Source organism: Pelodiscus sinensis, chromosome 1, assembly GCF_052426305.1.
Source record: "Pelodiscus sinensis isolate ZL-2025 chromosome 1, ASM5242630v1, whole genome shotgun sequence".
Taxonomy (NCBI): domain Eukaryota; kingdom Metazoa; phylum Chordata; order Testudines; family Trionychidae; genus Pelodiscus; species Pelodiscus sinensis.
The window spans coordinates 15650174-15664840 of record NC_143052.1 but is presented as its reverse complement, the minus strand read 5'-3'; the positions used below and the strand labels follow the sequence as shown (position 1 = coordinate 15664840).

Genomic DNA, 14667 nt, shown 5'->3' with positions numbered 1-14667 from the left:
GCCCATTGCTTCCACAGGCTAAGCATGGCACTGTACCACGTACCTATACATTTGCATATAGGAAATTAACATTAGTGCTCTGAGAACCCTTGAGGAAATTAGATGCTCCTGTCAGAGATATTTCACTTCCTAGCCCTCTTGACATGAAACAGTCCTAACTGTGTATATACCTACTATGATAAGAACACTTGAAATTTGGAGAGGGAATTCTGTTTCTCCAAGTGTATCAAAGTACATCCACCTTTACTGATGGAACTTAAAGGACAAGCCAGAGGAGTTCTAACATCAAACCCAGTGCACATGCTCTGTTTTGGGAGATGAGTTAGAAACGATTTTTATGTGACCTCTTCTTCCTTCAGTGCTTTACCGTAGCTGAAGAATGAAAACCTAGAGCTCTTTCCAGTTCCCTATCTGTACACTGAGGAAGCTATTAATGAATCTGGGAATGTCTACACTACACTATTGGTGCTACAATAGATGGGGTGTTTCCATCACTGTAGGTAATCCACCTCTCTAACTGGCAGTAGCAAAGTCAGCAGAATTCTTCCATTGACTAGTCTCATCTACACTAGGTGTCAAGTTGGTTTAACAACGGGCCTTAGGGATGTACATTTTCATAATCCTGACCAACACAGCTAGGCAGATCTATATTTGCAGACCATGACCTAGTGCTAATTTCTGCAGTGGTAGATTTTGTGCACTGGCAGTGAACTTCTACTGGTTTAAGGCCATGTCTGCACAGAGCTGCATACCTACACCATGTAGCTGTGTCAGCAAAGCCCCATAGCACAGATGTAGCCTACAGCAATGGAAAGGGTTTATGCTGATATAGGAACTCCACATCCCAGAGCAATTGTAGTGATGTTGATGGAAGAATTCTTCTGTTGACATACCATGTCTACACCTGGGACTACAATGACATAGTTACAGCACTTGGGTGTGGATTTTTCACACTCTTGAACTCATAGATAGATAACTTAAATGAAGCCCAGGCCTGAAAGTGAGTACATGGTCTACTCTTAACAAGTAGGGCCAGAGACTGCAAGCCACTTCCTCTGAGTCACCAATCCACGTATACATGGGTAAAGCAAGCTACTTTGGCTCAAAAAAACCTGATCAAACCCCAAAAGCTCTTCAGGAGTTATCATTTATTGTAAATAAAATTGTAACATTTAAACCCCCGGAGTTCTTTATTGTGCAAGAATTTACAAAGATTCTGAGTGACACCAAAGAGTCACAATTAAATCATCCATTAATTTACAATCATCCATAAATGGCAGTACCCACTTGTCAAATGTTTCATACAGCAGATTAAAGTCAATGATTGTGAACCTCAAAGGATGGGCAAGACTGAAGGCAACAGCACCAGCTAGTTGTTGCAGAGTGTAGAGATAAGTCTTTACATTTCAATTTACTTCTCAAAAAAGGGTTGAGAGCTTTCAATTTAGAAGTTCATCTGGACACATTAGAGTATGTCCACCTCATCTATGTTGGCATAAGTTTATCAGTATTGCCTCTAGCATAGAGGCAGCTCTTACATCAATGCATTTTTTGGTGGTGTTGGACCACCTCCCCAAACATATTGGTCTGGGAATGGTTTGTTTATATCCCTGACCAATGAACTATGCTGACATAACTTAAGTGTAAACCAAACTTCAGTTTGGTCTGTGGGAATTTGGTGTGAACATCTACAAATATATTCAGGACCCTAATGCCACAAACCAAGGCTGCTTCTAGGGAGACTGTCAAGCAGGGTAATGTTTTCCAAGCCCAGACAGTATTCTAGGGAAACTCTGTAGGAGATTTGGAAGTCGGGGCCAATGCAGCTCAATGCAAAGCAGCTAATATTTCAAAGGGCTACTTCACACATTCAGAACTTACTGGATCTTAAGGACTGTGGTTTTTGTATCCATTTAAAAGGATATTAAAATGCTAGAGAAAAGGTTAAAAGCTATCTAAAACAATCTGTCATTTGTCTGCTCATTAAAGCCACTGATAAAATATTGGCGGACTCATTAAAAATGTAAATACCACTTTATAAATGGTACATTCTGGGTCTGCAGCTGTAACAATAGCATGTTGCCAACACAAAAGTGACAACTTCAGGCAGCCGGGATGCACATGGTGAAATCAGCCTGAGAGCAGGGATGCCACTTTCAAAAGTGTCTAAATGGCTTACAGTCAAGTGCCTCTGCCACTGAGGTAGTTTTGTAAACTTTACACATGAAGAAACGGCTTGAAATTTGCCTTGTTGATTTCCACTCTATGAACCACAGACATGCTACTGTTTCATAGATCCCTCCAAGATGAGTATATCTTATAAGTCTAGTGGAGTTGTTCCAATGAAGTGTTCTATAGATGCTTCAAGATCCAGAAGAAACCACTTCTGGGTTCAGATTCCATGATACTAGGAGTCTCTTCCCTAAATTAAATACTGTCAACAGCAAGTTCCTAAGAATGAATGGGCATGAACAAGAAATTCACATGAGGTTTCTTCAATCAATTAAGAAGTTCAAAGCTGGACATTCCAATCCATACATTGGAGGAAAGATTATGGGAGGACCTCGTCCCAAGAAATCGATTCCCTGCTTGTTTGTTGTGAAACCCAGCATCCAATTGCTTTCTGAGAAACAAGTGATTCATTCGGAGACAAAAAAATGAGGGGTTTGTTGTAAAAATCACTGTGGATCACTTCAGGCTATTAAGAAATTTGGGTTGCTCTTCTCCTCTTGGCAAAAGTGTTTCTCCACCAATCTTCGGACCTTTCTTCTCCTAGAAATATTAACATACAAGCGAAGATTTAAATCCAAGCTAAGCCAGCTGCAATATAGCACCAAAGGAGTCACGTGTGGGCTACATTATCTGAGTAAGTATTTACAAAACTCAAAAAAAATGACAACGTTTCAAGAGTTCCTACAGACAATCCTGCTAATGCAACCACCCTCCATGCCACCCACACAAAAGCACAGAATAAAACTAAGGATGCCAATAAATATGGAAACTTAAAATACTGAGGTATAAAAGCAGAGGCTTGATAATCCAATACCATAATTCTATACATGCAGGCTACGTCTAGACTGGCATGATTTTCCGCAAATGCTTTTAACAGAAAAGTTTTTCCGTTAAAAGCATTTGCGGAACAGAGTGTTTAGATTGGCCCGGACGCTTTTGCATAAAAGCACTTTTTGCAGAAAAGCACCCGTGCCAATCTAGACGCGGTTTTGCACAAGAAAGCCCCAATCGCCATTTTCGCCATTGGGGCTTTTTTGCGCAAAACAGTTTTTAACTGTCTACACTGACCCTCTTGCACAAAAGCATTTGCGCAAGAGGGCTTTTTCCCGAGTGGGAGCAGCATAGTATTTGCACAAGAACACTGACAATCTTACATTAGATCGTCAGTGTTCTTGAGCAAATTCAAGCGGCTAGTGTAGACAGCTGGCAAGTTTTTCCACAAAAGCAGCTGCTTTTGCGGAAAAACTTGCCAGTCTAGACGCAGCCACACAGTTCAATGCCTAATAACAATTGGGCACATTAAAGGGAAACTGTTCAGTTAACATTCTCCTTGCTTTTTTTTGAGCCTGGAATTCCCTGGCTTTGTTGGTGTAAGTCAGTGCTTTTCAATCCATGGTCCATAGATCCTGAGGGGTCCACTGTCTAAGGGATCCAAGAAAGGTGACTACAAAAATAAAGTTTCGGAAAAGGTCAAAAGTATGGGAATACCTCCACCTACAGGTCAAAACCTGGAAGCATTGTTGCTACCATAGAAGCCCACCGTTTAGCGCCCTTTCTGACATTCTACTAAATGCCGTGCAGAGCGCTTGCAACATTTGTAGCTGAATTCTGTTCAATCGGTTTTCAGTTTAGAGCTATTGTGGTAGGAGTCCACAGATCACAGGTTAAATTTCTAGAGGGAGCTGCACCCCTAGTCAACATGTTTCCGGGCTTTGCAAAGACAAAAGGTTGAATACCGCCCATTTAAATTACATCTCTGAAGAACAAAATCATTACAGTACATTTGCGTGTCTATGCCAGTGATGAGCAACCTAAGCTAGTGAGTGGGCCATGACTAGCCCTACATCTCAGTGATCTGCAATATTGCCATAACCAAGAATGTCTCCCGGGATAAGAGTTTTGCTAATTGTGCTTGCGTACCTAAAATTTGCATTGTGTGCTGACTGACCTGTAGCATTGCTTTGATTGCGTGCAGAGGACATGCATGGCTCTTCCAGTCAATGTTGTGTGCAATTAGCACATACCTCACTTCATGTGCCCTTTTTTATGTGCATATCACTTTAGTAATACCGATAGAAAAAAATATGTGGATGGGAACAAGTGGATTCTGGCAACTCTGTGCATGGACAATGGTACATAAAATGTCTTTTGTGCCACACATAGAACCTCAATGGGCCACAGTTTGCCCATTCCTATGTGGAACTTACCACCTATAGAAGGAGCACCCAGGCACTAACAAGCAAAGCAGTTTGGGTGTAATCAGGGGGCTTGCCCTTTGGCTGGCCTCGTTAAATGGGATGAGGAAGCTAAACAGCCATAAGGGAACTACAAACATTGTAGACTACAATGGGGGGTGGTCCCTCTCTCTTTCTTTCCGGATCCAGGGGACCAGCTTGACCTGGCTTAGAAACTGCTTTGTGGACTTGTAGTTTGGGAGCTGAGCCTGCATCCTGAGATAGGCCATGTGATCTGCTGTAACAACTGCTCCTTCCATTTTGTTAGTGTGTATTTGGCTTCCCCAGACCCAGTAATTTACAGATGACCATCGGAGAAAGGCGAGGCACATCTGCAGCATCGTACCGAGCCACAAGGGGGAGTATAGTGCCAGCACAGGCCTTTTACATTCAAGCCAGTCTCTACATCATTCCACTACAGAAACTTACCGCAGACTAGGGTGTTTTGGGCCCTGACTAGTCAGGGCTAATTTTTAAAGAGAGAGGCTGTCACCTCAGACAGCTCATATTAACACCAGGACAAAGCTTGGGAAAGTCCACTAACGGAAGCAGCCCAGTCCCCACTGTGCCACAGAAAGCTTTGGCCTGAGCTTACCTTGAGCATTCCATCACGTTCCCATTTGAAGAGGCCACAGATACTGGAAGAGGAAGAGGAAGCGTTAGGGCTTGTCTTCACGTAGGGTGCTCCAGCTGCACAGCCGCAGCGGTTTTATAAAAGCACTTACTACGCTGACAGGAGTGTCTCCAATCAGCATAATTAATCTTCTCCCAAGAAAGGCAGCATTTATGTTGACAGGAGCAGCCCTCCCACCAATCCAGTGCTGTCTAGCAGCGGTGAGGGGAGTGAGGGCACAACAGTTAGGTCGGTATAACTTACTTGCTTATAGTTTTTTCACATCCCTGTGCCATATAGTTAAGCTGATATGTTTGTAGTGTAAACTTGGCCTTAGATTTGGAGTTAGTTTGGTGCCCTATACAGAGGATCTATAAATAACACAAATCCCTCCCATAATGCTTATCAGCAGGAGTGAGTTTGAGGCATTAGCACACAATAAAGTATACTCAGACTATTGCCTGGTGCAACTGCACCCGCCAATATATGCCAGGAGAGCCCCTTTACCTGCAGGGCTTTTTTGGTAGTCTGTCAAGAGATAAGGCTCTGTTTCCACAAGGACACTTGAAGAATCGCTTGACACCATCATGCCAGTGATAGTCATGATTCTCCTTCACACATGTCTCTAAGAGCTTGAAATAGGTGTATTTACACTGCATGGAGAGACGGAAGAGAGAAAAGAGGAGACCATAAGGGAAGCAGAGACATTATAAGGGAGTTATTCAGCTGAGAAATGAGTATTCATTTAGGACACTCAGAAAAATGCCCCACTTCCATCCCCCACTCCTGTTCTTTCATGCTCAGAGAGGACAGCCAGCTTGGTAATATCACTGGCCCTGGACTCTTCCCATTCTGCCCCTTCACCTTCTTCACTACTACCTTTTGTTGGGTTTGGCCCCAAACCCAGCAAAAGGCCCAGTACAAATAGCCTTCTGTGGAACTATTGGCAGATAGGAGATGCTGCAACAGGGCAGTATGTAAGCAGTTCAAGGTATTGAGGCAGGAAGAAACTTCCTCCTTCCCAATGGCATTTTAAATGATTAAAGAACCAGTAGCTAGGATGCCTTCTGCTACAATTCAAGGCACCTGAGCACATTCTTCACCCAGTCCTAGATGACTCCAGATTCTAGTACACCATTTCAGTCTCTCAAGTCTGACCAAAGTGAAACCTGGCAACCAGCTGCTGATAGTGATTTACAGACTGGCATGCATAGGGGCACTTATCTTTGCTTCTGGAAATCTCAAATGCAATAGTACCATCTGTTTCACCAAAGCTCTAACTCCTTTCATATCACTCTCTGCTCCAGCTGGTATCAAGACCATTCTTAAAGCTCAAGTTGCTTTCTTTCTAATCACCAATGTAGGTCGCAGCAGAGACAGAAGCTAAACGCCTCACAAATCCACTTCAAACCAGTCAATGTGCTCCACGAACCTGCCTGCACCAGTGTCACTCACCGTTTTACACGTCACAACCCGACATTTCAATTCTTTAATGTTCTTCATCTGCTCTTCCAGTTGCTCTTTTTTCACCAGAGGTTCAAAGTAGAGTTCCTGCTGCTCAGCCTCAGCCTGCCACAGCACAAGAGAGGCACTGTTGTCTAATAGGCACAACGCACACCTAGAAACATTGCAAGCAGCTCTACCTCTAGCGGGTTAGTCCGGAATGCGACATACTGCCTTAGAGAGACTGAACTCTCTGAAAGACAGATGAATATTCAGAATGCTGAATAATCCATCATGTGCGTTCCTTGCTTGACAAAGTAGAGTGTAGAACTCGCATACCACTTTTCAACCACTACTGAAATGCAGCCAGCTCCTAGGTAGATCTCAGATGCTGTTTAACAGCTAACACCTGACTTGGGTACAGTCCTCACCACAGCACTGAAGTGTAAGGGGCAGGGAGGCTTATGGAATAACTTGAACTGAGACCACCATAGTCAGCATTCAGAGTCCTATGAAGAGGCTTTTTGGTTAATCCTGTTGACTACGCACATTCCCCCGCTTGCTTCCTCTGTATCTAAGGCAGCGGGGGAGGGGAGCCTTTTAAATGGGCTCCCCACAAGCACCAGATTTGCCCCCCCCCCGCTGCTTCTGATAGAGAGGTAGCATCATGGAGGGTGAGGGGGGCAGGTGGGAGCTGTTATGTGTGAGAAACCAGTTTATAAGCCAGCTCTCTGTGTATGCTGGCTCTGTGGTCCCATCTGCCCCCGCCCACTCCCCGCTGCCTCCTACAGTGGCAGTGGGGGGCAGGCAAGAGCCGGTGCTCAGGGGGAGATGGCTTAAAAGCTGGCTTCCCCCGACCACTGGCTCCATAGAGCTGCCTGTCCCTCCACTCCCCTCCCCCCAGTGCCCAGCTTGGGCACCCCGTGGACAAAGGCTGCTATCTCCCTGTGGTGCTGCCTCTGTATCAGAGGCAGCAGCATGGGGCAGCAAGCAAGAGCTGGTCAGCATGGGAAGCTGGTTTTTAAAAGGGCTTCCCTTGCAGACCAGTGCTCTCCAGGAGTGGAGCCAGGAGGACAGTGGCTGCTGGCCCCGCCCCCAGGGGCTATCTATTAGTCGTGATTACAAGACTATTCAATTACATGCTATCTAACATCCCTAGCAGGTAGACACATCTCATCTCCAGCTGCACAGAGTCCCTCACACCATTCTAGGGCACTGTTATTGCACTGACTCAGAGGAAAGAGCACCATCTACTGGACTGCCAGTACCGCCGCCTGCATTTTATTCAAAGGCTTGGACTAGAGGTTACAATCGTCCGTTTGAATATCCACCCCTGAGGCCATGGGTACAGTACAAAAGTGGAAGGAAATAGACGTGCGCCCATTTTCTGGAGAGGTGAATGACTCCTTAGATATGACTCTTCAGAATAGCCGGCCCACTGTAAACAACTGGTCAGATAGCAAGCTCTGTGGGACAGAAACTGTCCTGTTGTTCGGTGTTTGTCCAGCGTAGCATAATGGGGTCTCAGCCCATGACTCGGTCTCCTGAAGTGGACAACTGGCAGGGAGAACTAACATTCCAGAGCAACCTCAATCCCCATATGGCTTCTAGAGAGTGGGATCATGGAGGCCCCAAGGATGAGTGTGTGTGAGGAGCGAGACAGACTGGAGGAGAGCCACAAGTTGAGGCTCTATTAGTACAGAGCACGTGTCACGGAGGTGGGGACAGACGGGCTGCTAGATGGCAGCTAATTTAACACCAACTGCAGAGGTGTGCGCAGAGGGAAATAGTGACTGAGACTGAGAAGGTATAAATGCCCTGGACCAGGAACTAGTAGGGCTTTGGTATTTCAAGGCTGTGACTTCAGATCAAATCTGATCCATTCTGTGGTGACATAACAAGCAGTGGGTCAAATCCTGTATGCCAACCGGATCAAAGCTAGTGGGAAAGTCTATCTGAGCTGGAAGTTACAGCTTCAGATGCAGTGGAGACCCCAAGGTCAGCGGGGATATTCCAAATTTACAACAGTTGCAGAATAGAGATGAAGCTTTACAAAGTCAGCCTGGACTCGCAAAAACCTTGTCAGCCACACCAGAGGATCACAATCGCAATCCGCACTGCTGAGACTGAACCAGTGCATACTGCACGGTGGTCACAGTAGCCCTTCTGCTTCACACTCACAATAATCTCTGCTGGCACTGCAGGCACAGGAACTTTGCCCCTGACCCACAATGTGTAGGCCATACTGGAGCAGGTCCATGATGGAATGTTCCAATGGCTGCCTCAACTAGAAGTGTAAGGGTTTAACCAGTTAATCGATAAGCTGCTATACTTGCCAGCAACCCCATGGGGCAGGGAGCAATTAACCGTGTACCTTCTTTTTATCAGTTACATGGTTAGTATTAAAAAAAAAAAAAAAAAAAAATCTCTACATCCCTAGCCTCAGTGGATCTGTCCTGTATAATAATGCGCTGGTTTAGTCACTTCTCAGAGCAGAGCTGCATTTCAAGGTGGATCTACGTGTGTATGCTCCTTGGGGGCACACTATAGTCAGCAAGATTGTGCTTGTGACAAAGGGAAATGAGAATGCTATTCACAAAGCTTTTATCAGGTGCCACAGCAGTAACTAGCCAATAACAACACATTAAAAATCTGTAAAAACGGCAAGGAGGCCTGTGGCACCTTAAAGACGAAGAGCTTAGTTTTTTAAGGTGCCACAAGACTCCTCATTATTTGTACAGATACAGGCTGACATGGCAACCCCTCTGACACTTAAAATTCAGGACTTGTCAGTTCATATCGCAACTAAACTGGAGTTTAGAACCGATGTCAATTTTACAAAACAAATACAAAGATATTCTATTTTGTAAATACGTTGATTTTAAATTATAATAAAGCATTCTGAGCCCCTCACATGAAAAGTGGTTATAATTCTTAGCATATTTACAGCAATGTGACTAGTGTTCCCTGTAAGCTGAGTGCTTGGGTGGTCACCTACAGAGATTCAAATGCCCTCCATACTCTCCCAAGCCCAGATACACATACCCCCTCTCTCTAAAGAAACCAGCTGCAGGCCCCACCCCACCAGCACAGGAACTTGCACCCCCCCTTTTCCCCAGTGCCCAGCTGACCACCCACTGAGGCCTACTTACACCCCCTACCTCCCAGCCATGAGCATCCTACTCTAAACACCCTCATCCCCCCCACTGAGCCCAGCCCCGAGGCACCTCCCAGCCCAGACATTTGCACCCCTTTTCCCCTAGAGCCCTCCCTCAGCCCAGACACTTGTACCCCATCCCCACCAGAATCCAGGAATCCTGAGGGAGAAACAGCTTAATGAAGGGTCCTTTCCTGCACGCTGCCTCCCTCCTTCAGCCAGGAACTGTTGTTGCCAGAATCCCTCTAGCCTTCTCCCCGTTCCCCAGTGTCTACTATATGTGAACTGGGCTCTGGGGGGTTAAGTGGCCTCTACTGGTGGCCAGCAGCTTTGCAACACTTTTTGAAGAGCAGGGGGAGAGAAATTCTGGGCAGAACATTAAGTTCCACACAAACTCTGCATTGGGCAGTAGCACAGAATGCCCCCAGGAGTAACAACACAATGCTACAGTGTCTATAAGGGAATGTGCAAATCCAAACAAACAGATTTCACTGGAATTATTAAATTATAGAAACCTTTCTATTCAGCATGTATTTTGTAAAAGCTTGTGTGCACAACATCTTGGTTTGGACCTTACTTGTAACTATCCTGAACTATAATTCTCATTGCAAGTGTGTGCACAAAGCACTTACCTCCTTAAGGGCACCCACGTGCCTGGACTTGGCATTCAGGATTTTCTGGAACTCTTCAGACTCCAGATATGCCAGCTGTTCTCGTTGTTTCTTTTGGGCAGGTTCTAGTTCATCTGCAGCTAGACAAACAAGAAAGGTTCATGCCACTGGGTACATTTGAAATCCTGCTCTGCTTTCTAAGCACAACCACCCTTTTCTCCTTTACAAACAGCAAGCACTTGTAATGTCTCAATGTGTATGAAATAACATTTTGTAGAGGAGACATGAGTGAGACTAGGGGAGCGTCCAGACTATCGCGCTGAGCCGACAAACAGCTGATCAGCTGTTTGTCGGCTCAACGCGGCAGCCATGTAAATTTAAATGAAGCTGCGATTATTTAAATCGCCGCTTCATTTTACTCAGTCGGGTAGCCTAATCTACATGCCTCTGTCGCCAGAGGCATGTAGTCTAGACGTACCCTAGGATGTGTCATCAGTGCAGTAGCTACAGACCTTAGACCGATCTCTAATCAAGTCACAGCAGAAAATAAAATGTTACTTACAAACAATTAGTTTCACAACACTTTTATGAGATTGGTATTATTCCCATTGTACAGAGGGGAAAACTCAGCTGGAGGTTTATGTGACTTACTAGAGCTCATACACTAAGTCAGCAGCACAGCTGGAATGAGAAGTTAGGAATCGCTCTCACACTATAGCCCAGGGGTGGGCAATAATTTTTAATGGGGGCCACTTTAAGATTTTGGTAAGTGGGCAAGGGGCACATGTCTGTAAAGGGAATGCAGGGGTCTGGGACAGCAGGTGGGGTTTAGAAGGGAGCTTGGGATAGGGGCCTGGGGTGCAGGAGGAAGTGTGAGGTCTGAGAGGGAGTTTCGGTGAAGGAGGGGGTTATGATCTGGGGCAGGGGCTTGGGGTGAAGAGACCAGGAGGGGTCATGGATGCAGGAGAGGATTCTGGCCTGGAGAAGAGATGTGGGAGGGGTGCAGGGTCTGGGAAGGCTTGTGACCTGGAGGAGGTGGGGAGAGGGGATACAGAGGGTTTGGGTGGTGGCCTGGGGCTGGTAGTTGGGAAGGAGAGAGGGGGTGGAGTACCAGAGGCAGGTTCCGGCTTACCTAGGTGGCTCCCAGCCAGCATCTCTGCAGACTCCCTGCCTGTGTGCTGGGCAGCTGCTCCATGTGGCTCTCTTCCAGCACGGAGGGGGTGGAGGGAAAGAAAGGGAGGAGGCTTCATTCACGGCCCCTGCCTTCAGCAAAATTTCTCAGTTCCTATTAGCCGGAAACTGGCCAACGGGAGCTGGAGGATTTTGTTAGTGGGCAGGGACAGCGCATGAAGCTTTCTCCTCCCTGACAAGACAGCACAGCAATTAGCAGCATGCTGTTTAAAGCGGCTGTGCTGCTGTATATTAAGGGTGATGGTGAGGCAGCTGCGGGCCAGATCTGACAGTTTGGGATTCGGCCCACTAACCATCTCTTGCCCACCCCTGCTGTAGCCACTAAAATACTTTCCTTGGTGAGATTTAGCCAAGAATCCAATTTCAAAATACCATAAATACCTTGAGGCAATGGAAGACCAACAGGCCTGGAAGACAAACAGTGAGATTCCTTGCCAGAGCAGGGTCAAAGCCCAGTCTATTCTGTATCAAGCTGGACCTAAATTCTGCAGCATTATTCCTGGATTCTGCCACACCACCAATGCAGCAGACCAGAAATTCTGCGGCAGCCTCATAGAGGTTGGTAACCAATTAACTACAAAGGATTAATCACGACAAGAGAGCCCGTAAAACCTACTGGGATAGTCAGTTTAGGGTAAGCTCATATCTGCAATATGCTGCACTGCTGACGACAAGCAGCATTGGGAAATTGTTCGGGGAGAGTAGGAGGAGGGGACAACAGAAAGATGAAGGTTTCGGCAGCTGGAACCAATCTGAGCACTTTCCTTAGACACACGAGACTGAAGAAGTCACGAGAAATCCTCTGATCTGGTCCGCCACACCATTTGATCCAGCCAGCAGCCTGCCCTGCCACACCCCCGCTCAATGGAAAACCAGGGATGGAAGAGCACACAAAGTCTCTTCCACCCACCAGGGGCATGCGGCACTAGAAGGAACCATCAGCTGTTCCCTCTGCGTGCCAGGTGCCCCTGGTGAAGAGGAGAGACACCTTGCATGCTCCCCTGCCCCATGGGGGAGTGCTCAAAGTCTCCCCCCAGCCTGGGGCATGCTCCTTCCGCCAAAGGCCCACTCCTACCAGGGCTAGCCTGCAACCACTATAAAAAATGAGGAGTAACGTTAGTTCAAACCAAGGGGTTTGGTTCAAGCTAACGCATCCCGGCGTGCACTTTCACTTTCGAAACAGCTGTTGATCTGAGTAACGCGCCAGTGAGATCATGCTAATGAAGTGCAGGATATTTAAATCTCCGCTTCACTGACTATTTCGAATGGCTGCATTTGCATCCCTCGCTCGAACTGCTTAGGGTAGACATACCCTAAGACAGCAGGGTATATTTCTGCTCAAGTGATCAACAATGAAATAGTCAGCAATATTGACATTTTACAAGTGGAATTTTCAATAATGCCTAACTGACTTAGGAGCACAAGTCCCATTGCCTTTCAAAAAGACTTGTATACTACCTCCTTCATCATGATGGACTGTTAATTCTGAAAACCAAGGAGAACATTTTAGGGTGGGATTAGGAGATTTAGGAAAAGAAGCCCCTCAGAGTCTGTGGGAGTTCTGCTTATACTGAAGTTGCACACAACTGGAAATTCCACCCTATAGTGTTATCTCGATTCCAATGTTAACAATCTATTGTGACAAATGGAGCAGAGCACACTTCAGGGAAATGGGGAGACTCTCTCATAGGATGACCAGGAGGCATTATATGATGCTTTGCTCTGCTAGAATATCTTCCAGCCAATGATCGAAACATACTTTATATGCTCATGAATAAATAGGCTGATGTATCTACGGTGCTCTCAGATTCTCTCATCATATACAATTCAGAAGTACTAAGTAATGTAATGCACATTAAAAAAAAATCATAACTAGAGCTCATGACTATGTTAAAGATTAAAAGAATTATAAATTGTATGTTTCTATGCCTTCCAACAGCTGAAAAACCCATAGCATGCATCCTGTTTTTTTTAAAAAAAATCTGGGCATGATCACTGACCGATTAAACCCAATATAATGGTGACTATTTAAAGATAGTGATCCAGTACCATTTCAGCCATATTTTATAATGCAACAGCAGGACAACTGGAAAGATAATAGCAATACCTATTTTAAATGCCCATTCTGACTGGAATTTCCACTATCTAAATAAAAAGGGAAATAACTGAGCTACTGTTCCATATAAGGCAAAATGAGCAAACCAAACTCAGAAGAGAGCACTGCTTTTATACAAAAGCCCAGTTATTTGCAGTTTTACTTTTATTTAGATTGCACGTTAGGGAACTGAGACTAAAGGATTTACCTATCTGTAAATCTGAGCTCAGACTTCCCTGCGTCATGGGGGTGTTAGGATGATATATTCATAAATGCTTGGGAGCTGTTAAGGTACTATGCTGATGGGAGCCATAGATGACAAATATATGAGGCTGGAGCTATTAAAGCCTAGAGCTTTAGGGTCTGTCTCTAAAGCAGCAGGATATTCGACCTTTGTAACTAGATCAATTGTGGCATTAGGCCCTTTTAAGTTAGGTTCAAACCCCATTTTAGTTCTGTATCTCTTTGGCACAGTTTGTGATATTAGTCACAAAGGAACTTTTGTGATGCTTGGAGGAGGGTAGCATGATGTACAATGCACTCATTTTTTAAAGTCAGTTCCGTACTTTCATACCTTGTGACGAGGTGGTGTTTTTCTCAACTCTCTCTGTGATCTCCAGAACATCCACAAGATCAGTTCGTTTCCGTTTAACACTGTTTGGGTTGGTTTTATTGAGAATTTGGCCTTTTGCTCGCAATTTGTGTATAGCAGCCAACTAGAAAATGGGAACTAAATGTTAAAGTTGAAAACGAATATCCAAGGTCACACATTCCTAATTCCAAGGCTGTTGGGAATATGTCAGCTGGAAGAGGTGGCATAGCGTGGGCATCCCATCCAAATTGTAATCCCAACTCTGCCATTTCCTAGTAAGGCAGCCTTTGCCAATCACCCAACCTCTGACTCAGCTTCCCAGCCTGTAAATTGAGGCTGATAATTCTCACTGGCATGAAGATGCTACACAAGACAGAAAGGCTCTGGAACAAAGAAAAATTGAGTTTTCAAAGCAGCAAGCAATCATCTCTGGAAATTTCTGTATAAATCACTAATAACTGGGAACTAAACGAAACTTGCAGATAACTCTCCAACCCTA

General features: G+C 45.3%; 1 protein-coding gene across 3 annotated transcripts in view; it reads right to left on the bottom strand.

Moving 5' to 3' along the window:
- Positions 1-1133: 1133 nt before the first annotated feature.
- Positions 1134-14667, bottom strand: part of MCM10 (minichromosome maintenance 10 replication initiation factor) — a 36137-nt gene continuing 22603 nt past the window's right edge. The window contains exons 15-20 of one of the 3 annotated variants that reach the window (XM_075926023.2): positions 14151-14292; positions 10312-10424; positions 6535-6648; positions 5587-5732; positions 5062-5104; positions 1134-2772 (exon numbers count right to left, since the gene is read on the bottom strand). In XM_075926023.2, coding sequence (XP_075782138.2) covers positions 2689-2772; positions 5062-5104; positions 5587-5732; positions 6535-6648; positions 10312-10424; positions 14151-14292 — 642 coding nt within the window. In that variant the 3' untranslated portion in view covers positions 1134-2688. Of the gene's footprint in view, positions 2773-5061; positions 5105-5586; positions 5733-6534; positions 6649-10311; positions 10431-11422; positions 11494-14150; positions 14293-14667 lie in introns of those variants that run through there. The other 2 variants (XM_075926022.2, XM_089778342.1) reach the window with 2 other exon arrangements.